The sequence below is a fragment of the Garra rufa genome, chromosome 10, assembly GCF_049309525.1.
Source record: "Garra rufa chromosome 10, GarRuf1.0, whole genome shotgun sequence".
NCBI lineage: Eukaryota > Metazoa > Chordata > Actinopteri > Cypriniformes > Cyprinidae > Garra > Garra rufa.
Window position 1 is genome coordinate 21,624,922 of NC_133370.1, and position 27,120 is coordinate 21,652,041.

At 35.5% G+C, this 27,120-nt stretch overlaps 1 protein-coding gene across 1 annotated transcript in view; it reads left to right on the plus strand.

Annotated features, from left to right (window-relative positions):
- asap1a (ArfGAP with SH3 domain, ankyrin repeat and PH domain 1a) overlaps window positions 1–27,120 on the plus strand; it is a 72,173-nt gene that overhangs the window by 38,834 nt on the left and 6,219 nt on the right. Inside the window, exons 5-26 of the mRNA XM_073849398.1 lie at window positions 2,014–2,063; window positions 2,283–2,412; window positions 5,145–5,230; window positions 7,365–7,440; window positions 7,743–7,829; window positions 8,431–8,439; window positions 9,942–10,042; window positions 10,843–10,912; window positions 13,900–13,987; window positions 14,177–14,225; window positions 15,704–15,867; window positions 16,061–16,194; window positions 16,982–17,073; window positions 17,630–17,816; window positions 18,125–18,210; window positions 18,310–18,425; window positions 20,179–20,246; window positions 20,353–20,460; window positions 21,171–21,396; window positions 23,153–23,314; window positions 26,106–26,181; window positions 26,455–26,519. Coding sequence (XP_073705499.1) covers window positions 2,014–2,063; window positions 2,283–2,412; window positions 5,145–5,230; window positions 7,365–7,440; window positions 7,743–7,829; window positions 8,431–8,439; window positions 9,942–10,042; window positions 10,843–10,912; window positions 13,900–13,987; window positions 14,177–14,225; window positions 15,704–15,867; window positions 16,061–16,194; window positions 16,982–17,073; window positions 17,630–17,816; window positions 18,125–18,210; window positions 18,310–18,425; window positions 20,179–20,246; window positions 20,353–20,460; window positions 21,171–21,396; window positions 23,153–23,314; window positions 26,106–26,181; window positions 26,455–26,519 — 2,230 coding nt within the window. The remainder of the gene's footprint in view (window positions 1–2,013; window positions 2,064–2,282; window positions 2,413–5,144; window positions 5,231–7,364; window positions 7,441–7,742; window positions 7,830–8,430; window positions 8,440–9,941; window positions 10,043–10,842; window positions 10,913–13,899; window positions 13,988–14,176; window positions 14,226–15,703; window positions 15,868–16,060; window positions 16,195–16,981; window positions 17,074–17,629; window positions 17,817–18,124; window positions 18,211–18,309; window positions 18,426–20,178; window positions 20,247–20,352; window positions 20,461–21,170; window positions 21,397–23,152; window positions 23,315–26,105; window positions 26,182–26,454; window positions 26,520–27,120) is intronic.

Here is a 27,120-nt window from a genome sequence, read left to right on the forward strand (position 1 = left end):
CTTTTTATTTTTTTTTACAGTAATGTGCATTTTGCAGTTTGTTTACATGGTGTACAATGGATGCACATATTTATGACTTCTTGTTACAGTGTTCATTTAAAATAAAAGTTGTTTAAAATAAACAACTGTGTGCACCCTATTATTAATGTAGATGTGTATTTCAGTAATAAACTTAAGTAGGAGAGTTTCAGTTACCAGCATTTATATCAAAATAGGGATCCCATGTCTGCAAAACTAACATTTTAAATGAAATATTGATAGCTAATCGATATCGAATCGAATCGAATCGAAATCGAATCGAATCGAAACCATAAAAATAAGAATCGAATCGAATTGCCAAATTGGTCACAATACCCAGCCCTAATATATATATATATATATTAGTGGTGGGCCGTTATCGGCGTTAACGTGCTGCGTTAACGTGAAACTCTTATCGCGCGATAAAAAAAATATCGCCGTTAATCTATTCTCAAATTTGGGTTGGGAGCTGGGTCTAAACTACGCAAGCTATGATGACTTTCACCTTGATAGTTTAACGCGGATGTATACCGAAGACTACAGAATATGGTCGCGCGTTTACGTCTCCTCCGCCAAAACACAGACGGGATCGCGTCGTCCTCCATTCATAAAAACCGAATCTACTATAGCGAAATGCCACGTAAATTCGTCGTTTTTTGGATTCATAAATCAAATGTTGGTCAGTCACTTAATTCAAATCGCGATATGGACTAGTGTATGTGAAAACTGAAATGCAAAAAGACCGTTTTAATATGAATCCGATATGTTCCGTTTGCCTAGCTGTATGTATTCATTGCGGAGACGAGCTTTTACTACACGCATACTGAAACACACGTGACGCTCCCGGTAATTTTTGGCATTTTCATCTCACATGAACAGATAAACTCAATCTCCCAAACTGCTAAGTGTCACTTTTACCGTTTCATTTGAGAAAACTAGCATCATATCATACTGTATGACACAGAAACTTCACGGCAACCTGTCAAAATAAAAGTACGGTATAACATCTAATGGGCTGGGTAGGTGTTGACGTTAAAAAAAACACAATCTAATAGGGAGAAAAAATAATTTCAGTGTTAGTTAGTTAGTAAACACAAGTACATCTAATTGAACATAATTTATTTTCATCAACAAATTATCATAGAACAGCTTTATGAGCTTTATGATCCATTCTCAAAGACTTTAAGTCATTATTTGGGTAGCACACATATTCTGAATGCCTTCAGCAGAATTCAAATTAGCCATTTTAATCTAGATTAATCTAGATTAATTCCAAGATTTAATCTAGATTAATCTAGATTAAAAAAATTAATCTATGCCCACCCCTAATATATATATATATATATATCCAGCTATAGTCCAGCTTCAAGCTTCCAGCTTTTGATATGTAAAACAGCATAATAGATTGGAACTCTAAAAAAACAGGAACATGAATGACAAACTACATAAAAGAGTGGAGCAGCACCGGGGGAGACCTGTCACATCTTTCTGTGCACTGACTTATATGTATTCAGAAGCATAAACTGCTGTAAGCTTCTGGAATCTGCTTCGGCGGTATGCATATATTCATGCTGTAAACAAATTTATGCTCATGCCCTTTCTAAGAAGCCAGCAAGCTGATACACCTCAGGTGAAGTAACACACTCCAAAAGAACTCAAAGCAGGCGAAACACAGGCGTATGTTTCATGATCAATTATTATTTGAGCAGATGAACATTTGGGTAGTAGCAAAGTGAATAATGTCATTAAGTCCAGGGAATAGGTTCCTGAGAGTGGGAAAATCTGATAAAGCAATTGCATTACCACAGTCCATATCAGTCACTACTGTATATCAGTGCAGTGAGTTTCAGAGTAGTGATCAAATCTCCTAATTTCTTTCGTGCTTTATATTGCATAATAATGTGTTCAGTTTAACAACTGTGAAAAATGCTCTATAACTCTGCACAGTAAACCTAATTGCTTCCTGCACTATTTATTTTATTCCCCCCAACACAGGATCTTAAAAAGCCATTCGACAAGGCCTGGAAAGACTATGAGACCAAGTTGTAAGTATCATTACTGTGGGTTTATATTCTTTTGTCACGTATGCAAAATGTTGTTTAATGTAATGTGGTGATACAGCAGTTTTATGGCTAGGCTCAAACACAACAATATATCATCATCATAGTGAAAGAGCCACTTGCGGTAACCTCGATCTGAACTTAAGGTGAATGAGCTGAACGAGGTTAAGAGCTTAAGTTTGGTTTCTTGCCTTTTTGTTGTAGCACAAAGATCGAGAAGGAGAAGAGGGAACATGCCAAGCAGCACGGCATGATCCGTACAGAGATCACCGGCGCAGAGATCGCAGAGGAGATGGAGAAGGAACGGAGGATTTTTCAACTGCAGATGTGTGAGGTGTGTGGGCTTGTAAAAATTGAAACTTTTGGTCTCTTTACTTCTCGTTCCACCTTGAAAAGTGAGCTTGGTGCTAGTTTTGATTGTTCAGCAACTTCAGGTTGTCTCTTGTTCTCTGCCATGATGTCTTCTCTAACTTGAGTTGTTGTAAAGGCCAGGAGATTTTCAGAGGCATTTGTATTTCACTCAGCAGCGCTGAAGCAAGTTTTGAAGTGGCTGCTTGAGACATCATGGCTTGGCAGTGTCTTGGCTCATGAATATTAATTAGGCCATTCTGATGTTGCTAGGTAACATTGCTGAACTATCCATTCACGTAACCTGATTAATATTCATGAATCAAGCAACAGTGGGCTTTGTATATTCAGGTGCAGAATATGCTCAAGTTTACACATACCAGGATGTTTTACTTGAAATTTACTTGTTTTTATACATATTGTACACACATATATCCACCTTATTCTTTAACATGGAAGTAAGCCTATGGGTGAGACTTCCAGTCAATTAGCTGCTATAGGGAAATAACGAGAAGATTATTAATGTGCAGTAAATGATAAAACTGTTTGCATTACAAACCAGTGTGTTCATAATTAACATAATACATTAAAATAATATGGTAAGACACACCAATTTTCAATTTCAAGCAGCAAAATTAGCTGTTTTTTTTTTTCACAAATGGCCATGCCCACTCCTACAGGAAGAAAAAGGTGGATATCCAAGATGAATTTATCTGGAGCTTCTGCAGACATGAGCATTTGGTCATTTTCAAGTTATATCAACAATTTACTGATGAATCACAAAGTGCAAAATATTAGTGACCCTGAACCACAAAACCAGTCATAAGGATCAGTATTTAAAAAAAAATTGATTTATGCATAATCTGAAAGCTGAATAAATAAGCTGTCCATTGATGTATTTGTTAGGTTTGTTAGGATAGGATATTATTTGGCAGAGATACAACTATTTGAAAATCTGTAATCTGAGGGTGTAAAAAATCTAAATACTGAGAAAATTGCCTTTTAAATTGCCCAAATGATGTTATTAGCAATGCATATTACTAATCAAAAATTAAGTTTTGATATATATGCAGTAGGAAATTTACAAAATAAATTCATGGAACTTGATCTTTACTTAATACCCTAATGATTTTTGACATAAAAGAAAAATGTAGAATTTTGACCCATACAATGTATTTTTGGCTATTGCTACAAATATACCTGTGCTATTTACGACTAGTTTTGTGGTCCAGGGTCAAATGTAATCATCAAACAAACAAAAAAAGGTTCCAAGGCTCACTTCAATCAAATAAAATAGCTTTTAATGCAATTGGATTTCATAATCGAAACAATTTACAGATAAACTTATAATACAAGCAAAAAAAAGTATAAAATATATTAATGCGACCAAAGACTACCTGTTAGATTTACCCAAAATGAATTGTATTTCATTTTTAACCACTATAGAAACTTCAGAGCCAGCGGCAAATTCTAGAAGAACTGGCTGAGGTAAGGCTGTTCTCGGCGGGTTCATAAGGTGCTGAACGCCCGCTTTAAAAAGTTAAAGCAAATTTTCAAAAACGTTATCCTTGTTAAAGGCACAATATCCAAAAACCACTAGAACAGTGTTATGTATTTAACTAACTTGTGTACTTACATTATCCCAAATGCAATTTTAAAGAATGTTTAAATCCAGAGAAATAAGCAATTTCAAGGGACCATGTCACTAACATCATACATCCTAGATTTTCCAGTTTTATTTTGTAGAAAACATTGAAACCCCAAAAACACTTTTATATGTTATGCATTTTATTAGACAGGTGACGAACGCACAGTGTAGCATTATAACAGAATTTTCAACACACATAAATGGGTCTAGTAAGATAAAAGAGCACTGCTTTTTCCTACATACACATGACTGGAAGACTGTGGCATAATAAAAGCTCTGCTGCTTTCGAGCCATGTATTGCACTCGTCCTTCATTAGCAGTTGCTCCAGCGTCCTTGTTTCGCTTCCACGACTTTCATCCGCACCCTGCTTCATACTACAATGACCTTAATAAATAATCTTTAATACATTAGCTCATCCATGAACATGATTTCTACCCAAGTCCCGACAGATTGCATTGGCTGTGGGTATGAAGACGACAACTCCTGTGATTCCACACTCTATCGTGGCGCCATCAAACTACGGCTTTGTTTCACTTTTTTGTTTTGAATGTGCACTCTCTAGTGGCAAACACTTACATATTGTGCCTTTAACAAACTGCATATTTGAAGTCTAAACAAGTATATTCTTGTCTCAAAAACTACATTCTGTGACATAACAATAGTATTATTTATAAAATTATAGTGGATTTGGGCGTACGCCGTGACACTGGCTGTGAGAAATACAGCAGGCGGAGTGATACAAACAGTGAAACGGTTGGAGTTCTGATATCACTAGAATATCACACTCCTCTCAGATTCGGGGACCTGAAAGAACTGTTGTATAAATTATAATAACAGCTGATGTAGGCTAAAGTGGTCTCCTCTGTTTTATATATCTGTATTATACCAGCTGTGGTAGGGTGGAGCATTTAAACACAATCCTTGTAGTTGAGCCACTTAACCACTTCAAAGCATGTGTGTGTGTGTGTGTGTGTGTGTGTGTGTGTGTTTAGAAGGGTGCAGTGTTGATGTATTTTCCTGTTAACACACCAGTTTCTCTATGTGCTTTATTCTCCATGCTTCCCAACAGTACCTGATCAAAGTGAATGAGATTAAGACCAAGAAGGGTGTGGATCTCCTCCAGAATCTTATCAAGTATTATCATGCACAGTGCAAGTGAGTGTCCAAGAATTCTGTTTTCTCGTAACAGATGTAAGGACTGTTACTGTAATTTCTAAGAATTGTCTCCTAGTTCAGCAATCCATATTTATGGTGTGAAGTGGAGCTATATTATCTCAAAGAATTTGAAATTGTACACAGTTATTAAATGTACACTAGTGTTCAAAGTTTCTGGGTTGCAAAGCTTTTATTTTAAATTAATACTTTTATACAGCAAGGGCTGTCAAAAAAGACCAAAAGTGACATTAAAGCCATTTATAATGTTAAAAAAAAATCTATTTCAAAAAAATTAGGGCTGTCACGATTTCTTGATTCAATTTGAGTACTCGATTTAAAAAAAATCCTCAACTGCAATGTGCCTATGTTGAGTAATCGGCAAATACCGGAAGAATTCCATGGACCAGAATCCATAAAATGTATTATTAGACCATTTTCCGAGGTTGCATCAAATAATAAACTAATTTAAAAATCATAATAAAGCATAATTTTATTGTGAATTCACAAATGCTTTGATTTAATTAAATAAATATATGCAATGCATATTTATTATATGCACTTTAATTATTTACATAATTTATTTACATAATTAAAGTGCATATAATAAATATATCTACTTTATCTCGTCTGCAACTCGTACAGAATGCCGCTGCCAGGTTCCTTACCGGAACTAGAAAGAGGGATCATATATCACCGATTCTTGCTTCTTTACACTGGCTACCAGTTGAATATCGCATTAAATTTAAGGTGTTGCTGTTTGTTTACAAAGGATTACATGGTCAAGCTCCTGAATATATTACAGATCTCCTCCTGCCTAGAAACTGTGGTAGAACATTACGGTTATCCGATAGTAGGTTGCTTTTCGTGCCTCGATCACGTCTGAAATTAAAAGGTGATCGTGCCTTCTCGATTGCTGCCCCTAGATTGTGGAACGATTTACCAGCATATATTAGGTTGTCTCCAGATATTGTAAGCTTCAAATCTCATCTTAAGACATATTTTTATTCTTTAGCCTTTTAATTTGTTTTTATTTAAGTATAAGTGTATGCATGTGTGTAATTTATGCATTGAAATTGTCGAATATTGTTTTGTGAAGTTATGTTTGAATTGTACAGCACTTTGGTCAGCAGTCGCTGTTGTAAACGTGCTTTAGAAATAAAATTGCCTTGCCTTGCCTTGCCTTACATGCGTGTAGGTTACATACGTGCGTTTCAGAGCGGCTCTGTTCACAGTAAATGCTGCTCCAAACAAACTCTCGAACTCTATCACTGCATATTGCTGTGAGTTTGGGTTTATTATAACATTAATCTAGAAACTCTATTTCATCAGATTACGCAAATACAGGAGAATAGATCAGTGTCTTTCGAAATATGCTAATTGTTTATCGTGATTTCAAAATAAAAGCTCAAACTCTCACTCTGAAGTTAAATGTTTTGATGTCCACAAATTCAAGAAGTTACAGTGGCTTTAGCATTTTGTCGTGAAGAAATGGCCAAGATTAATTAAAGATTAATTGGACATTTGAATGAAATGTTTAGTCAATATTGAACAAGGATTAGATTGTGCAGTAAAGTGTAAAAACAATCGTCAGGCCATTGGCGCTTTCTGCAGGCATTTGTTATACTGCATAATGTATTAGTTCTGTTGTTTATAATACATTATGTATTTTAACAGTTTTGTTCAATAAAACCACATAATTACTTGCTTTTAATACTTTAATAATATATAATTATTATGGCCTCATTGCTTTTATATATGTATTTTAAGTCATTTTAAAGGATATTGTTCACTTAGGTCTTTTTATTACTACAAAAAATTAAATATAACAATCTGATTACTCGATTAATCGCCAGAATAATTGACCAATTACTTGATTAATTGCCAGAATAATCATTAGTGACAGCTCTAAAATAAATGCTGTCATCACAGTAAAAAATTACATTTTAAAATATGTTCATATAGAAAACAGCTATTTTAACATGTAACAATATTTCACTGTGTTAAGTAAATGCAGCCTTGATGAGCTTTAAAAAAAACATTTAAACAAATCTTGCTGACCCCAAAACAGTAGCGTTTGTAGTGTTGAACAAATGCTTGACTGCCTTTCATTTGTTGTTCTTGTGTTTTCTCTCAGTTTTTTCCAGGATGGCTTGAAAACCGCTGACAAGTTGAAGCAGTATATCGAGAAATTAGCAGCTGATCTCTATAATGTTAGTTAATCTTCCGTTTTATAATTCTTTTTGCTGTTTTCTGTAAATATGTTGTTAGTTCTGTTATTATGCAGCTCTGCTTGTGACAACATTATAATTATATTGAGTGTGATATCATGAGACATCATGAGCATTAATATCAGAGTCTATGAAAGTGAAATATTATCTTATTTTCAGCCAGAAAAAAAGTATGGAACTAATAATAAAAGTTCACTAGCTGTACCTCCTCAAGAGACGTGAAGTATTTGTTATATATCGTATATTTCGCCCCATATTTTAACACATTACATTTGTATCGTCAGATAAAACAGACCCAGGACGAAGAGAAAAAACAGCTCACAGCTCTTAGAGACCTCATTAAATCGTCTTTACAACTAGACCAGAAAGAGGTAGGTACATCACCGGAGGATCTATCCTCTGCCTTTAATCCACAGTGACCTGATGAGACCTTTTTGTCTTTGATTTACTGATCACAGAAGGTAATTTATCAGAATAGGGCCAATTCCTTCCTTAAACATCAAGCAGAATTGTCTTTATACGCAACGACAGATTTACATGCTGGACTCGGCATTAAAGATATGAGTCTGATGTGAATTTGCTTTTCATGTCTAGTTTGTCTTGACATGTACCACCTCAATGAGACATGTGAAGTAGATTTTCAGTATTTGTGTGCAAGCATACACATTCTCATGAGAGAGAGGAAACATGGATATGAGGGTCAGGCAGTGACAACACAAGCTCTTTTGTAGAGCCCAGCGTTTGATCTTTTATGTGTTTTGTTTGGAGTTGATGTCCATTTGAACCGGACGTTTCTGGTCTCAAATGAATAACAATGTTCAGTGTTGTATTATCTCCAAATGTAGCTGTGAATATTGTAATGTTAGGTTCAATCTTATTTTTATTCCATGCGCACTGCAATAATAATAATCTGACATATGCATTTCTGACTCCTTTCCTCCTTTTTCCATTTCACTGCTTTCCAACTTGAAGTCTAGGAGAGTAAGTTCATAAAAGGAACATTTATTGTCGGCATATATATATATATATATATATATATATATATGACCTTGAACCAAAAACCTGTCTTAAGTAGCATGGGTATATTTGCAGCAATAGCCAAAAATAGTGGGTCAAAATTAAATTATGGATTTTTCTTTTGTGCCAAAGATCATTAGGATATTAAGTAAAGATCATGTTCCATGAAGATATTTTGTAAATTTCTTACTGTAAATATATATAAATGTAATTTTTGATTATTAATATGCATGGCTAAGAACTTCATTTGGACAACTTTAAAGGCGATTTTCCAGGGTTTTATTTTTTTTTTGCACCCTCAGATTCCAGATTTTCAAATAGATGTATCTCAGCCAAATATTGTCCTATCCTAACAAACCATACATCAATAGAAAGCTTATTTATTGAGCTTCAATATGATGTATATATCTCAGTTTTGTCAAATTTTACCTTATGACTGGTTTTGTGGTCCAAGGTCACATATAATGTGTGTCTGAGAGTGCTACTGAAAATACTTTCTAATTTTCATTTAGTTTTGCATTTTTCTGATGTAATGCTGTAGAATTTCATACTGTTATCATAATGTGTTTACATTTGGTGCTAGAATAAATTTGTACCTTTTTTGTCTTCATTTTACATATAATGTTTCTTTGTTTAAAATCCAAAAACTTTATTTTCAGTTTTAAAGGATTAGTTCACTTCCAGAATAAAAATGTACTAATCATTTACTTACTTCTGTGTCATCCAAGATGTTTATGTCTTTCTTCAGTCCGAAAGAAATTATGGTTTTTGAGGAAAACAATCCAGGATTTTTCTCCATATAGTGGACTTTAATGAGAGCCAATGGGTTGAGGGTCCAAACTGCGGTTTCGAAGCAGCTTCAAAGGGCTCTACACGATCCCAGCCAAGGAATAAGGGTCTTATCTAGTGAAACTATTGGCCATTTTCTTAAAAAAAAAAAATCAAATTTATATACTTTTTAACCAAAAATGCTCATTTTGCACTAGCTCAAAATCACGCATTATGTAATCACGCACACGTGATACGGTGCTCACAAAGGGAATGTGCAGAGAAAGTCAAATGTCTTTTACTAAAAAAAAATTAAAACAATGATGTTGGACGATTTTAAAGTTGGTGAAGAAAATTAGATTTGAGAAAATTATTGATCATTTTGCTAGAAAAAAACCTTATTCCTTGGCTGGGATCGTATAGAGCCCTTTGAATCTGCATTGAAACTGCAATTTTGACCTTTAACCCACTGATCCCCATTGAAGTCCACTATATGGAGAATGTTTTCCTTAAAAACCTTTTTTTCTTTTCGACTGAAGAAAGAAAGACATGAACATCTTTGATAACATGGGGGTGAGTAAATTATCAGATCATTTTTATTCCTTCCCAGATTTTCAATGTCATTTCAGACTTTTGATCGCATTGTTTATTTACTTTTAATTTATCAGATTATGACTGTTTTTTGTGATAATGTGCAGGATTCTCAGAGCAAGCAGAGTGGATACAGTATGCACCAGCTGCAGGGCAATAAGGAGTTTGGCAGTGAGAAGAAGGGCTATTTGTTTAAGAAGAGTGATGGGTAAGCTCTCAGTTTAGTGTGAAATGTAGTCGGATGTTGTTGCTGCTTTTAAATATTGTGTGTAGTGTCACTTAATTGTCTCTTAACCGTGCCTAATGGAATTGGCTACACTGTAATTAATTGATTCAACATTAGCACATTGCTTCTGAGCATTGTATTCTCAGGCTCTAAAGTGCCAAGCCACTCAAATACGAACAGTATAAACATCAGGCTGGTACCATAGATTGGCACTCCCCTAAATATAGAAATACACTGTTTTCAGCACTTAGAATAATAATGTTTTTAACATTGCTAAAAAAAAAAATATGAGATGTGTCTTAACATATTAGAATGGTTTCGGAAAGCTCATGTGACTGAAAGGGATTGGTCACCCAAAATGAAAATTCTGTCATTAATTACTCACCCTCATGTTGTTGCAAACCTGTAAGACCTTCGTTCATCTTCGGAACTCATATTTTTGATGAAATCCGAGAGCTTTCTGACTCTGCATAGACAGAAATGCAACTGACACATTCAAGGCCCAGAAAGGTAGCAAGGACATTGATAAAATAGTCCCTGTGACATCAGTGGTTCCACTTTAATTTTATGAAGCTACGAGAATACTTTTTGTGCTCAAAGAAAACAAAAATAATGACTTTATTCAACAATTTCTTTTTTGGGTGAACTATTCCTTTCTAAAGCACTGGATGTTATAAAACCAAATTTCATTCTTCCAAAACAATTCAACAATTTCCCCTTTTTTTTAATTATCAAAACATCTTAGAGATGCTTAAGAAAAATGTGTTTATTTTCTTTCTCAGGATTCGTAAGGTGTGGCAGAGGAGGAAGTGCTCAGTGAAAAATGGCAATCTCACCATCTCCCATGCCACAGTAAGTACTACACTACTCAGAGTAATGTTGCACGATATATGTTTGGTGGCTAGCTTACAGAATCTGCTGATATTTGCATTAAAAGGATGCTAGGTTTCATTATAGTACTACTTACCTTTCTACAGAAGGTAATTTTTTTAATTATAGCTGTTGCTTTCAAACTGTTGTATATAAACAGTAAAGCAACACAGCTGCCACAGTTTAATAATCCTAAGGCTTTTCGTTTCCTCATTATAGCACTCGAAACTCTCGCTCGCCGTGTAAAGGTGAACATGGGGGGTAGTGCTGCCCAGTTACCATAGAAACATGCACCCGGTATGATCTGACTCATACACTAATGATATTAGCACGAACGAGACCCAGCATGCTCCGGGCCCCAGGTGGTCTATGAGTTTCCTCGTGTAATCTGCTGTAAGGACGCTGTTGCTCAGCAGACGCCGTGTGGAGCAAATGCATTTTGCTCTCCAATCTCTGTGGCAATGTGTTCATATTCCTGTCTGATAGCATTTTAATGTGAAGAAATTTTTTGCCATCACGTCTGTGTTTCATCAGCATAAAAGTGCTCCTGCAGTGCTGGTATTTCTGTTTAGTCACCTATTTAATGACTATTTAGTCATCTTGGGTTTAACAAAATGAAGTTTTTATTTGTATTAATTACTCAGAAACGAAACAATGACTCACAGTTGTTGTAACATTATGAATGTTAATACTGTGGATTCTACACAGTATTTTTCTTACAGGGATAGTTCACCCAATAATGAAATTTACCCCATGATTTACGCCATCCTAGGTGTATATGACGTTCTTCTTTTAGACAAATACAATAAGAGTTATATTAAAAAAAGTCCGAGCTCTTCCAAGCTTTATAATGGTAGTGAATGGCTGTTGAGATTTTGAAGTCCAATAAAGTGCATCCGTCCATCATAAAAAGTGCTCCACACAGCTCAGAGAGGTTAATAAAGGACTCCTGAAGCTGATCAATGCATTTGTGTAGGAATAATATGCATTTTTTACAACATTTTAAACCGTAATCTCTAGCTTCCGCTTACTGTTGTACACACATTCACAAGAGAGTGGCTTTCCAGCAGATTACGCAGGGCGTAGGTGTAGTGTACGCTCCGGTAAGAATATGCTAGTCTCACAAGAACCGAGGTTTGTTTACAGCAAAGGAAAACCAGTCTCTTCTTGGCTTATATTGAAATCCTTCAACATTTTTCTTTACAAATCCTTGTTTTGTACTTCTTATTTGTGACTGGTGTTTTGTTTTGCTCTCTCCTCTGCGCTTCCATGTTCATCACTTCTCACCGAAGCTTACACTAGGCCTATGTCCTACGTCATCCACTGTAACGCCAGTCATGTACGCATATATGATGGTTTACGGTTTATAAAGTTGAAATATGGATATTTCTCTTACACAAACCCATCGATTGCTTTAGAAGGCCTTTATTAACCCACCAGAGCCATGTGGAGTACTTTTTATGATATATGGATGCAGTTTTTTGGGCTTCAAAATCTCAACACCCATTCACTGCAATTATAAAGGTTGAAAGAACCAGGAAATTTTTTAATAAAACTCAGATTGTATTAATCTAAAGTCATATAGACCATGGATGGCTTGAGAGTAGGTAAATCATGAAATGGTTGATCCTGTGTTAAATACTCAATTTGCAACCAATTGCTTGTTGTTTCTTATAAACAGTGGGAAATATTTTACATGTATCTGAAGTATGATTTCTCCAATACTGCCTAGATGTCATGCAGGAATTGTGCTGGCAGTCCAGTATTTCATCACGGCTGTTATTGTTACCGATATGGAGCTATAGCCATTTGTTTCATCACATTACATCCAGCTAATGCTTTTGTCCCAAGAGCCTATTTGTAGTTTCTCTCTAGGATTTATTTACAAAAAATACCGCCCTCGACTAAAGATCTTTTTGGTCGACTAGTAGTCGTTCATTTTAAGCATTAGTTGATTTTTAGATGCAGGTTTATTAATAAACCATATTAATCATAATAATGAGCCTTTGATTGCCGACATAGCCTAATAAGCACTAATGTGCTTGCAAAAAAGCTTGCCACAGCAAGGAGACTGCATTAAAGATTTAATAATTTATTGATAAACTAGTGCTTTCTTTGTTTTGGGCTTAAGAGATGAAGTCTGCAGTAGTGAATGCACCTGTATGCATGTTTTATACGAATTACATAATCTAAGAATATTTGTTTTCCATTTGAATTGGTTAATTTGAAAGTATTTTTCATGTCTGTAAGGCAAGTATACACAGAGTTTCGAATTTTCGCATTCAAGTTCACAGAGATGGCAGAAAGTACATTCTTTTTGCTTTCATTATTTTACTAAAGCACAACGTTTCCTTCTTACTGTGAGTGCACACACATACATGTAGAGTCTTTACAGATTTAAAGATGTATTAATCTTATCTGTATGACCAAAAAATGACAGAGCATTTTAAGAGCAAGTGACCGCACCGGCGCATACATCTGTCATGATGTGAAGCGCACTACTATTCAGCTTCCACACTTGAATAGCACACATTTTTCTAGGTTAACATTAGATTGAGCGGCCATGTAAACATGCTACTACTTCAGATGAAAAGCCATATTTGAGTTCGATGAATGATAGGTGAGCGTTTGGATGTCCTGCCCGATGTACTTTATTACCACATAGGCTAGCTGTTAATGTGTGACTTCACCATTTCCTGTGGAATTTCTAATAAGACTTTTCTATTTGGTCATCCAAGCCTCTTCTCGTCAACTAATGGTTAGTCTACTATTAGAGGGAAGCCCTACAAAAAAACACATTAATGCTTCCAACATATAACATATTTGGCCTTATAGGGCAAGTGACCGGTCCATTGACTCTTAAACTGGCCCAGGGGCAACATATTATCTTCATTGCTGAGCCCTGGTGAAGCTCTGTTATGTCTGTGTATCTGCGGGTCATTCTCTCACTGTAATTATGCTCTGTCCAGTCCAACAGGCAGCCGGTGAGACTGAATCTGCTGACCTGCCAGGTTAAACCCAGCGGAGAGGATAAGAAGTGCTTTGACCTCATCTCCCGTGAGTGGCTACACATTTCTCCCTGCCAAACTTTTCAGAGTACTTTCATCCATACCAAGTGCTAGCAAGGCTAGTCTTAACTCCATTACTCAGCCAGAGAGCACTAAGTGCAGTGTTCAGGGACTGAAGGGCAGTTAACATAATGCACTTCTTTCCCCTAATAATCTGTCTGCTTCTTTCCCCCTGCAGATAATCGAACATATCATTTCCAGGCAGAGGATGAACAGGAGTTTGTGATGTAAGTGTGAACGTGTGAGGTCGAGAGTTGATACCATCTGTTATTTCTCTGTTCTCATGCTCACGACTGTGAACAAGCTGCTCTGCTATGAGTGCTTCTGTGTGTTAATGAGATGAATCTGTGTTTGTGTGTATTTCAGCCTTGGCTAGGCTGTATGACAAAAATATGTGAAAAAATACCCAGTCTTTTAAATATTTGGGGTCAAAAAGTTAAGATGCATTAAATTATAATAACAACAAATGTTTCTTGAGCAGCAAATTAACAAATTATAATGATTTCTGAAGGACCGTGTAATACTGAAGACTGCAGTAATGGCTGCTAAAATTAAAAAAAAAAGTATATACATATATATATTTATTTATTTTTTTTAATTAATTTTTTTATTAATTTAATTCATCCTTGCTAAATAAAATCACACATTTCTTTGAATAAAAAATTACTGACCCCAAACTTTTGCACAGAAGTGTATATATGTATTTTTTTCATCTTACATGGCAATACAGTTGAAAAATGATGCATTAAGAGCCAGGGGGTGAACATTTTTTAAATTGAAAAATCAGGGTAAATTTAACTAGTTTTGTCTGCTGGGAAATATTTAAGTATCTCCTGTAGCTTCTGAAGGCAGTATTAAATAAAAAAAAATATATATATTATATTTAGGCAAAATAAGAAAAATGTACACATCTTCATTCTGTTCAAAAGTTTTCACCCCCCAGCACTTAAAGCATTGTTTTTCCAACTGGAGCATCAGTGAGTGTTTGAAACTTCTGTAATAGTTGCATATGAGTCCCTCAGCGTGAAAAGATGGACCTCAAAATCATTGAACATCACAGTCATTGTTGGAAAGGGCTCAAATATACAACAATTCTGAAAAAACTAAGAATTTGTGGGACCTGAAGGATTTTTTCTGAAGAACAGCGCATGGTTTAACTGTTCAGGACAAACAAGGGACTCATGAACAACTATCACTAAACCAAAAAAAAAAACACATCTGTGGATCATTCAGGTAACAGTAGTAAGACTCAAGCATATGTAAACTTTTAAACAGGGTCATTTTTATAAAATCAACTATTATTTTCTCTTGTGGACTATATGTAAATGTCTTTTATGTCAAATATATTTTTCAGGTCAGTACTACATAAGCAATAACATGCATTTTGTATGATCCCTGTTATTTTAGTAAAATAATTAACATTTTGCAGATTCTGCAAGGCGTATGTAAACTTTTGGCTTCAACTGTATTTGCTGTATTTATGTATAATATACAGCAGATTATTAAGCTAGTGCGTGTCTGTTGATATATAAATATCTGTATGATACATTTATATTGATATATAAATGGGTGTTTGTGTGTAAACCTGTCTTTATGTGTATGTGTGGTGTTTCACATAATTTATCGCATGTGCCTGTCCATCTGTAGTGGTGTGCATGCGATTAATGCATATATATATGTGTGTGTGTGAATGTGTGCTGTGCAGATGGATCTCAGTTCTGACTAACAGTAAGGAGGAGGCTCTGAACATGGCATTCCGTGGGGAGCAGAGTGCTGGAGATGACAGTTTAGAAGACCTGACCAAAGCCATCATCGAAGACGTGCTGCGCATGCCTGGAAACGAAGTCTGCTGCGACTGTGGCGCACCAGGTTAGCCGAGTTTGTGTGAAAGTTTTGTAGCAGTAGGATATGACACAAAGTCTTCAATTTGTCAGTGCAGCAAGGTATCAAAACTGAGTTCCATAGCTTCATGCACCGCCTTGTGGCTGAGAAGTGAATAGCAGGACACACAGTCCTCAGCAAGTACAATACAGACCTAATTTTTCTGTTTCATCTGCTCTAGAGCCTAAATGGTTATCCACTAATCTGGGCATCCTGACATGCATCGAGTGTTCAGGGATTCACAGGGAAATGGGAGTCCATATTTCACGCATCCAGTCCATGGAACTCGACAAACTCGGCACCTCTGAACTTTTGGTAATCTGAACATAAATCTTGTGATTTATACGAAGGCTTAAAAGTTTGGGTCAGTCAATTTTTGGATTTGTTTGTTTGTTTCAGCAATTATTCAGCAAGGATGCATTACATTGATCAAAATTGACTGTAAACAACTTTTATAATCTATATAACATAAATACTGCTCTTTTAAACTTTCTGTTTTTAACATTTATTACAGTTTCCCCACCCCTGAAATTAAGCAGCACAGCTTTTTTCAACATTAATTTTTCTTTGTCCATGTTCCATGAAGATATTTTGTAAATTTGCTACCGTAAATATATCAAAACTTAATTTTTGAATAGTAATATGCATTGCTAGAACTTTATTTAGACAACTTTAAAGGCGATTTTCTCAATATTTAGATTTTTTGCACCTCAGATACCAGATAGTTGTATTTTAAATAGTTGTATCTCTGCTAAATATTGTCCTAAGAAACCATACATTAATGGAAAGCTTATTTATTAATGATGTATAAATCTCAATTTCAAAAAATGTACCCTTATGGCTGGTTTTGTGGTCCAGGGTCACAAATGACTATTTTTACTGTATTTTAAATCAAATAAATGCAGCCTTAGACAAAAACATTTGAAAAATCTTACTGACCTCAAACTTTTGAACAGTATTTTGTATGAATAATAATTACAGTTTATTGAGCTTTCTATATTACCTATTAGCTGAATGTATTTCCACTTGATGCCATATGCATTGTTTTGCTGTGAACTGTTAATATGCTTGTTACTTATAGCTGTTTGCAATCTCTCCACAGCTGGCTAAGAATGTGGGTAACAGCAGTTTTAATGAAATATTAGAAGGAAATCTGCCGAGTCCTTCACCAAAGCCAGCACCGTCAAGTGACATGTGAGTACCAGCCTACCTAGCTTACATTGAAGGATTAGTTCACTTCCAGAATAAACATTTCCTGATAATTTACTCACCCACATGTCATCCAAGATATTCATGTCTTTCTTTCTTCAGTCGAAAGGAAATTAAGATTTTTAGGAAAACATTCCAGGATTTGTCTCTATATAGTGGACTTGAATGGGAGCCAGTGGTTTGAAGGTCCAAATTGCAGTTTCAGTGCAGCTTCAAAGGACACCCAGCTAAGGAATAAGGGTCTTATCTAGTGAAACGACCGGTCATTGTCTAAAAAAAATAAAAATTTGCATACTTTTTAAATTGATCCCCACTGAAGTCCACTATAAGGAGAAAATCCTGGAATGTTTTCTTTAAAAATCTTAATTTCTTTTCGACTGAAGACAGAAAGACATGAACATCTTTGATTATCAGAAAATACTTACTCTGGAAGTGAACTAATCTTTTAGCAAATGTAGACAGAACTACAGACTTTAGCTATCAGAATAACCCTTTGTTTAGTAGCTAATACACTCATGTGTTTTAAAACCAAATGTTTTAGGACCGAGAGGAAGGAGTACATAAACGCGAAGTACGTGGAGCACAGATTTGCTCGGAGGACAGCCACTACAGCCACAGCCAGACAGGGTGACTTGTATGAGGCTGTGAGAACTCGAGACCTGATGGCTCTTATTCAGCTCTATGCAGATGGAGTGGAGCTAATGGATCCATTTCCAGAAGCAGGACAGGTATTGATCCTCTGACTAATAGTTTGTCATGCACTTACTGATTTATATGCTGCTTATTTAGAGAAATATAGTCATTTATTCCCCAGAGTGTACATGAGCTGACTTTAGGACAGATGACCAGTGTGGCTTTTTGCTAATGTAGCAAACCTTAGGTTAAAGAGATGGTTGCCCAAGGGTTCATCAATACTCAATGTTTTTGTACTATGCTTCCTGTTCATTTTAGAGGATCTGAAATCTGCTCATTCACACTTGCTCAACTGCAAGAATAAGCTATATAGCATGTTTAATTTATTGCAAATAATTCTAAGGACCCGGGAGAGACAGCGCTGCATTTTGCTGTGCGGATGTCAGACCAGACCTCGCTGCACCTGGTGGACTTTCTTGTACAAAACAGGTATTGGACAGAATGTTCTCTTGTGTGCATTAGTCCACTGATGCTTATTAGGAGAGAATTAAGCTTCAAGTTGGTAAATATGGATCTGTGTGTGTACAGTGGAATTCTAGACAGACAGACGGATAGTGGAAACACTGCTCTCCATTACTGCTGCACATATGAGAAGCCAGAGTGTCTCAAACTGCTGCTCAGGGGAAAACCATCTATTGACCTGGGTAAGTGGCATATCTTTAGCATCTCCCCAAAGATGTTTCAAGAAAGACATCATCTGCAGTTATAAATAAATAAAGGCAGAGCTAAATCTATTTATTATTTTGAATTTGTGTGATGATTAATTGTTGAAGTTTATTCAAATTGAAAATATTGAAATATTACTACAATTTCAAATACGTTTTCTATTTTAAAGAAATGCATCCCTGTGATGGCAAACCTGAATAAAAAGTATTAAAGGATTAGTTCCTCCTGAATTTAAATTTTCTGATAATTTACCCATATGTCATCCAAGATGTTCATGTCTTTCTGTCTTCAGTCGAACAGGAATTAAGGCTTTTGAGTAAAACATTCTAGGATTTTTCTCCATATAGTGGACTTCAATGAGGATTGTCAAATTGAAGGTCCGAAATTGCAGCTTTCAGTGCAGCTTCAACGGACTCTTTACAATCCCAGCCAATAAACAAGGGTCTTATCTAGCGAAACAATCTGTCATTTTCTTAAAAAAAAAAAAAAAAAAAGATTTGTATACTTTTTAACAGGGTTTTCACGGCTTCTTGAAATCCTTGAAAGTTTGTAAATCTGAAAAAAAAAATTTGTTTTGCTAGATAAGACCCTTATTCCTTGACTGGGTTCGTTTAGAGCCCTTTTGAAGCTGCATTAAAACTGGAATTTGGACCTTCAACCCATTTATCCCCATTAAAGTCTACTTTAGGGAGAAAAATCCTGGAATGTTTTCCTCAAAAACCTTAATTTCTTTCAACTGAAGAAAGAAAGACATGAACATGTTGGATAACATGGGGGTGAGTAAATTATCAGGAAATTTTAATTCAGTTGTCCCTTAATTTTTCTTCTATCAAAAAAATCTTATTGACCCTAAACTTACCAATCAAAGAATCAGTTATATAATGATTTGCCAAAGATGATTGGATTTTCTGCAAAGGTTTAAAAACATATTTAAATACAGGCCTCTGGGACCCGCATGCCAGTGTGAATGCTTGGAGGCTCATTCTCCGACATGTTTCATTACTCAAATTCTTTTCACTGAATAATACACAGGTGTCACCACACCTAGCCTGGAGGCTTTGATTTTTGCTTCTTGCGCAATTTAAATATATGTAATTTTCCCAAACATAATATATAATTGCTAAAAATTCTTAAAGGGATAATTGACCAAAAAATTTAAATTGTCATTTATCACCCTCATGTGGTTCCAAACCCGTAAGAGTCTTCAGAACACAAGTTCAGATATTTTTGATCAAATCCGAGAGCTTTCTGACCCTGCATAGACAGCAACATCTACCACGTTTAAGGCACAAAAAGGTAGAAAGGACATAAAAAAATAGAAGAATAATAGAAAAATAGACATAAAATAGTCCATGTGACATCAGTGTTTGAACCATGATTTTATGAAGCTATGAGAATACTTTTGTGCGCAAAGAAAACAAAAATAACTTTATTCAACAATTTCGCACCTTTACATGAACGTGCGTCGAAGACTAACACAGAAGAGAAGAAATTGTTGAATAAAGTCAGTTGTGTCAGTTGCATTGCTGTCCATGCAGGTTCAGGAAGCTCTCGGATTTCTTCAAATATCTTTATTTGTGTTTTGATGATGAACGAAGGTCATAATGTTTTTGAACGACATTAGGGTGAGTAATTATTGATATAATTTTCATTTTTGGGTAAACTATCTTTGGTTTAATTACCATAGTAGTAGCAAGACTGTTCTCATTCGATTTATATGTTTTATTTCAGTAAATCAAAATGGAGAGACAGCTTTAGACATTACCAGACGACTGAAAAATACACAGTGTGAAGAGCTAGTGAGTGTGATCATTTTTTATTCAATGCTTATTTTTTCTGCATTGCTGACAATGTTAATTACAATACGAAGTGTATTAAGTTAATGGCTTGTAATTGGATGCACAGCTGTTGGAGGCTGCAGCCGGGAGGTTTTATCCTCATGTGCATGTGGAGTATGAGTGGAATCTGCGGCTGGAGGAGATCGACGAGAGTGACGATGACCTAGATGACAAGGTTTGTGTGCCTACCTTGTGTTTTGTCCCATATCTCCCTATACTAGAGCTCCACTTTGCCCTGTCAGTTAAGAGCTTCCTCTTTGTGCATCTCATATTTATTATAAAATCAAAATCACATTTGTGACCCTGGACCACAAAACCAGTCGTAAGTAGCACAGGTATATTTGTAGCAATAGCCAAAAATACATTGTTTGAGTCAAAATCAGCTATTTTTCTTTTATGCCAAAAATCATTAGGATGTTAAGTAAAGATCCCATGAAAATATTTTGTAAATTTTCTACAGTAAATATATCAAAGCTTAATTTTTGATTAGTAATATTCATTGCTAAGACATTAATTTGGACAACTTCAAAGGCGATTTTCTGAGTATTTTGATTTCTTAGTGCCTTAAGATTCCAGATTTTCAAACAGTTGTATCTCATATCCTAACAAACCATACATTAATAGAAAGCTTTTTCATTCAGCTTTAAGGTGATGTATAAATCTCAATTTCCAAAAATAGACCCTTATGACTGGTTTTGTGGTCCAGGGTCACATTTGATTGCATCATAAAAGTGGATCCTCTTCTGCAGAGATGCATGACTTAAGTAATGAGAATTGAAAACACCAATATGAATCAAACACTGCATATCTACGGAGCCACCCAGTGCATTCAGTCGTAACAGCAAGGTTTTATTAGTCTCAAATAAATATTTTTTCCATCCCCAGCCCAGTCCAGTAAAGAAAGAGCGTTCTCCCCGACCTCAGAGCTTTTGTCATTCCTCAAGCGTGTCCCCTCAGGAGAAGCTGTCTTTGCCGGGGTATTTAGGACACCGGGACAAACAGCGACTCTCCTACGGAGCCTTTGCCAATCCCGTCTACAGCACCTCCACTGATACACCTGCATCTCCGGTATCAGAGGGGCCCACAATAGCCAGCAAGACCACTCCTAAAGGTATACACATGTTTAAAATCAATATGCATGACACTGCAGATAAAAAAAGAGTATGCCAGGTGCCTGGAAAGGTAAAACATGATGGTAGTTTGACTTGTTTGCATGTGCCTGCTGTCTTTGCATTAACTCTAATTGCGGGGGAGGTATAATGTGCAATTGTGAAACATCCTCTCACACCACAACCACTGTTTGCTTGCAAACTGAACTGGAATGTGCAACCTTTGGCTTTCGTTCCAACTAATCGGATATCACCCCGCCGCCTGCATTCTGGGATCATATTAAAGGAATAGCTCACACAAAAATGAAAATTAGCTGAAAATGTACTCAGCCTCAGGCCATCCAAGATGTAGATGAGTTTGTTTGTTCATCAGAACAGATTTTGGTAAATTTACAGTTGTATCACTTGCTGTTGCTATCAATGGATGAATGGATTACACATCTGATAAAACATTACAATAATCCACAAGTAATCCATCAACTAACATCTTGTGAAGGGAAAAGCTGTGTTTTTGTTATAAACAAATCCATCAAGACATTTTTAACTTCTGTTTGGACTCTGACGGCACCCATTCATTGCAGATCCATCGGTGAGCAAGTGATATATAATTCTTAATTTCTCCAAATCAGTTCTGATGAAGAAACAAACTCACCTACACTACCAGTCAAAAGTTTTTTTAAATTTTTTAAAGAAGTCTCTTCTGCTCACCAACCCTGCATATATTTGATTTAAAGTACAGCAAAAACAGTACAATTCTGAAATATTTGTACTATTTAAAAAAAACAGTTTTCTTTTGAACATATTTTAAAATGTAATTTATTCCTGTGATCAAAGCTATATTTTCAGCATCATAACTTTAGCCTTCAGTGTAACATTATCCTTCAGAAATCATTCTAATATGCGGATTTGCTGTTCAAGAAACATTTTTATTATCAATATTTATAACAGTTGAGTACATTTTTTTATGAATAGAAAGATTCAAAGATCAGCAGGTATCTAAAATAAAAAGTTTTTGTAATATTATATACTATGCCATTTAATAGCTTGGAGTCAGTATAATATTTTTTATTGGTAAAGAAATTATAGAAATTAATACTTTTATTTAGCAAGGATGCTTTAAACTGATCAAAAGTGATGATAAAGGCATTTATAATGTTTCAAAAGATTTTTTATGTCAGATAAATGCTGTTCTTCTAAACTTTCTAATCATCAAGGAAACCTGAAAACAGTATGTTTTTTATATTTTGTACTATTTAAAATAACTGTTTTCCATTTGAATATATTTTAAAGTGTAATTTATTCCTGTGATTTTAAAGCTGATTTTTTAATATCATTACTCCAGTCACATGATTCTTCAGAGATCATTTTAATATTCTAATTTGCTGCTTAAAAAAACGTTCATTATTATTATTATTATGTTGAAAACAGCTGAATAAAATGTTTTTGCTGTACTTTAGATCAAATAAATGCAGGCTTGATGAGCAGAAGGCTTAAAAAAACATTAAAAACCTTACTGTTCAAAAACTTTTGACTGAAAGTGTACATCTTAGATGCCATGATAAAAAAAATTCAGCAAATTAAAATTTTTGAGTGCACTATTCCTCTGAGTGCCGTTTTCTTTATTATTTTGGTTGTGTTTATGGAAATTACTTTACACTCCTCGTATGGTGACAAGAGTGCTGTCTTTGCCCTTTTGTTCCGGTGCGCTCGGGCCACATTTGCTTCTCGACCAATCACGTCATCTCGTCACTCTTTCAGCTCCGTCCACTGGACCGCCCACCTCCTTGCCACTGGGATCACAATCGAGTGCAGGAGGCAGCTCCACTTTGTCTAAGAAGAGAGCGCCTCCTCCACCTCCCGGACACAAGCGCACCCTCTCAGACCCCCCCAGCCCCGTACTTCAGGGCCCTCAGAGCAAAGGTGCGTCCAGGTGGCAACACCTCAGTTTTGTGACTGCAGAAACAACATTCCGTCGCCACCTCTGCTGACAGAAAAGAGCAAAATTCTTGCAGTTTTGTTGTTCTGGTGCTGATAGTGGTGGTGGTGTTGGTGTGAAATGGGTGGGTATGAATTCTGAGCCTGACCTCAAATGTCCATTACAATGAAGATATACTGATTTAGGGCTCTTGTTCTTGAGTGTGTGTTCATGATCAAAGACTGAGAGCTTTCTGAGTGGAACTGTCACATGTCAGACACCCAAGGATGTGAATACAATTATTGCATGACTACATTTTCTTCAGTATTTTCTCTTTCCTCACCCCACAATGAGAGTTAAAGTGGTTAATCGCCATATTAATCAGCTTATGGCTGCTTTCTTTTTGTTTTGCGATTCAGAGCTTTGCGATTAGAGAACAACAATTCATTTTGTTCATGTTGTGTTGCATTTTTGCGATTAAATTAACCTATTTCTGTGCTATTAGCACCACCAGCTTTAGTTTAGAATTTCTCAAATTAAAATGGTGATTAAAATTAGTTAAAGGATTAATTCACTTCCAGAATAAACATTTCCTGATAATTGACCCTTACCCCTATGTCATCCAAGATGTTTATGTCTTTCTTTCTTTCTTCAGTTGAAAATAAATTAAGGTTTTGGAGGAAAACATTCCAGGATTTTTATTTTTTATTTTTTTTATTTTTTTGTAGAAAATGACATTGTTAATTGAAGTCCAATATATGGAGAAAAATCCTGAAAAGTTTTCTTTTTAACTGAAGAAAGAAATACATGAACATCTTGGATGACATAGGGGTAAGGGTCAATTATCAGGATTTTACCATTTTAATTATTTTTTTTAAATAACATTGTTTGTGTTTAGGTACTTATCATGCTTGGCTCATTTATGGTGTACAAACACACAAATACTAGGTTAGTTTAGTGTTTGATAATAGTGTATTTAACAAATCCAATAGTACATTAAAGCTTTTTTAAAACATCTTGGGACACAAAATGTTCAAATGGGTTTCCGCTAACAGTTTCCTAATTTTCCATTGCTTGGATAAACAGATAGTTTGCACTCAAACTCATGTAATTTTTTGCGCTAATTTTGGACTGGTTGTGATGCCTTAACAAACTGCCACTAGTCTTGCGTAGCCAGACCTTCAGACTGACGGCTGAAGGTCTGGAATTCATGGCAGCTTTAATTGGCCAAGGCCCGCCCATAAGGCCGTTTGACCGACATGTCAAACAACCAATCACAGTTCGTTTCGTTCAGCGTCACGTTTCTGGGTGTAGAAATGCCCCCACAACAACAGACTGGCATGCAACAAGTCAGTCATTGAAATAACCAGCATTGAAAGTTAACGAAGAAGAGGGAGAACAAGCAGTAAATCAGTAATTTGTTCGCGAATGTCGCAAATGTGTATAACAACAACGACGTCTGCATAAGCACCTTTTAGCAAAACGTGAGTAAATCAGTCTGCGCTTTGTTTCCCGGCGGACCGAAAATAAACGCGACACTCGCGTGTTCCGGATATCCGATCAAATTCAACTAATCAGATCACGACTTCGACATTCCCGAAGTGTTTCCAGTTAAGTGTTCCATGGACATCAGACGTTTAGCCAATGTTCCGTGGGCGTGACGCCTGAGGCTGAGACTAAACTGCCACAGCTTTTATATATACACTGTCACTTAAAAGTTTGGGATCAGTAAGACTTGCAATGTCTCTTATGCTCATCAAGGCTGCATTTATTTGATCAAAAATATAGAAAATATAGCAAAATTTTAATTACAATTTTAAATAATAGTTTTTATTTTAATATACTTATATAATTAAAATATAATTTATTCCTGTGATGCAAAGCTGAATTTTCATTAGCTGTTACTCCAGTCTTAAGTGTTACATGATCCTTCAGAAATCATTCTAATATGCTGATTTATTATTAGAATTATCAATGTTAGAAACAGTTTTTTGGAACCTGTGATTCTTTTTTTCAGGATTCTTTGATAAATAACAAGTTAAAATTAACAGCATTTATTCAAAATATAAATCTTTTCTAACAATGTAAATCTATGTAACACATCCTTGGTGAATAGAAGTATTAATTTCTTTTTAAAAAATAAAAATATACTGACCCCAAACTTTTGAACAGTAGTGTAGATTGTTAGAAAACCTTTCTATTTTAAGTAAATGCTGTTGTTTTTAACCTTTTTTGATCAAAGAATCCTGGTTCCAAAAAAATATTAAGCAGCACAACTGTTTTCAACATTGATAATAAATCAGCAAATTAGAATCATTTCTGAAGGATCATGTGGCACTAAACACTTGAATAATGATGCTTAAAATTCACAGGAATAAATTACATTTAAAAATATATTTACGTAGAAATTTTAAATTGAAATAATATTAAATAATAACAATATTACATTTTTTTTGTATTTTTGATCAAATAAATGCAGCCTTGATGAGCATGAGAAATGTCTTTAAAAACCATTAAAAATCTTACTGGCCCTAAACTTTTGAGCAGCAGTGTATATAAATATATTTAGAGAAAATCAACCTGCAAGTGGCTTTCTTATAGTTGTCTTGGCATTTTAAGCTGGGATTGTTGAATATTTTTTAACATAATAAAATAAGCATCATCTATATGTCTTGGTAACATCAATGAAAGTCTCATAAAAACAAGAGTGTATGACATGGCTAAAGCTGTTAATGAAATACAGGAACTTCAAACCCGCTTTAAACCTCTTCCCTGTTTTTATTTTGAACCTCATAGGAAGTGAGTCCACACCTCCTTCTGCAAATCGGACATCCCCGGCCAATAAGTTTGAGGGAATTCAGCAGCAGCAAAGGTGCTGCACCACACTCACATTCAGACAAACCTGCGGTTTTAATGTATTCTGACTGTTTTCGTTCTTTACCATCAATTTTCTTGTATAAACCAAAATGTAATAGTCCTGTTTCGCACAAGAATCATTTTTGCATTTTAGTGTCTAACCGATCTTTAATGTAAAAAAAAGGGACCATAAAGATTTAGCGTTTATAATTTTCATGTTACCTTGTAAATCCATCATGAAGATTGTTTATAGTTTGTTATAGAGATATTAATGACCTTCTGATTTCAGCACTACGCCTATGAACACAAAAGCAACATTTGGCCCACGAGTTCTTCCCAAACTACCTCAAAAAGGTACATTTCACATGACATTAAAGGAACACTCCACTTTTTTTGGAAATAGGCTCATTCTCCAACTCCCCCTGAGTTAATAAGTAGATTTTTACCGTTTTGAAATCCATTCAGCCGTTCTCCTGTTCTGGTGATATCACTTTTAGCATAGCTTAGCATAGATCATTGAATCCTATTAGACCAATAGCATCACGTTCAAAAATGACCAACGAGTTTCGATATTTGTCCTATTTAAAACTTGACTCTTCTGTAGTTATATCGTGTACTAAGACCGGTGGAAATGCAAAGCTGCGAGTTTCTAGGCTGATAAGATTAGGAACTACACTTCCATTCCGGCGTAATAGTCAAGGAAGTTTGATGCCGTAATAAGGCTGAAGCAGGCGGAGTATTATCAGAAATGAGTTCCCAGCTAGTTTAGCATTTGCACATGTGCTGCGTGTTATTACTGCTCCTGCTTCAGCCTTATTACGGCAGCAAACTTCCTTGACTATTACGCCGGAATGGGAGTGTAGTTCCTAATCTTATCAGCCTAGAAAATTGAAGCTTTGCATTTCCACCGGTCTTAGTACACGATATAACTACAGAAGAGTCAAGTTTTAAATAG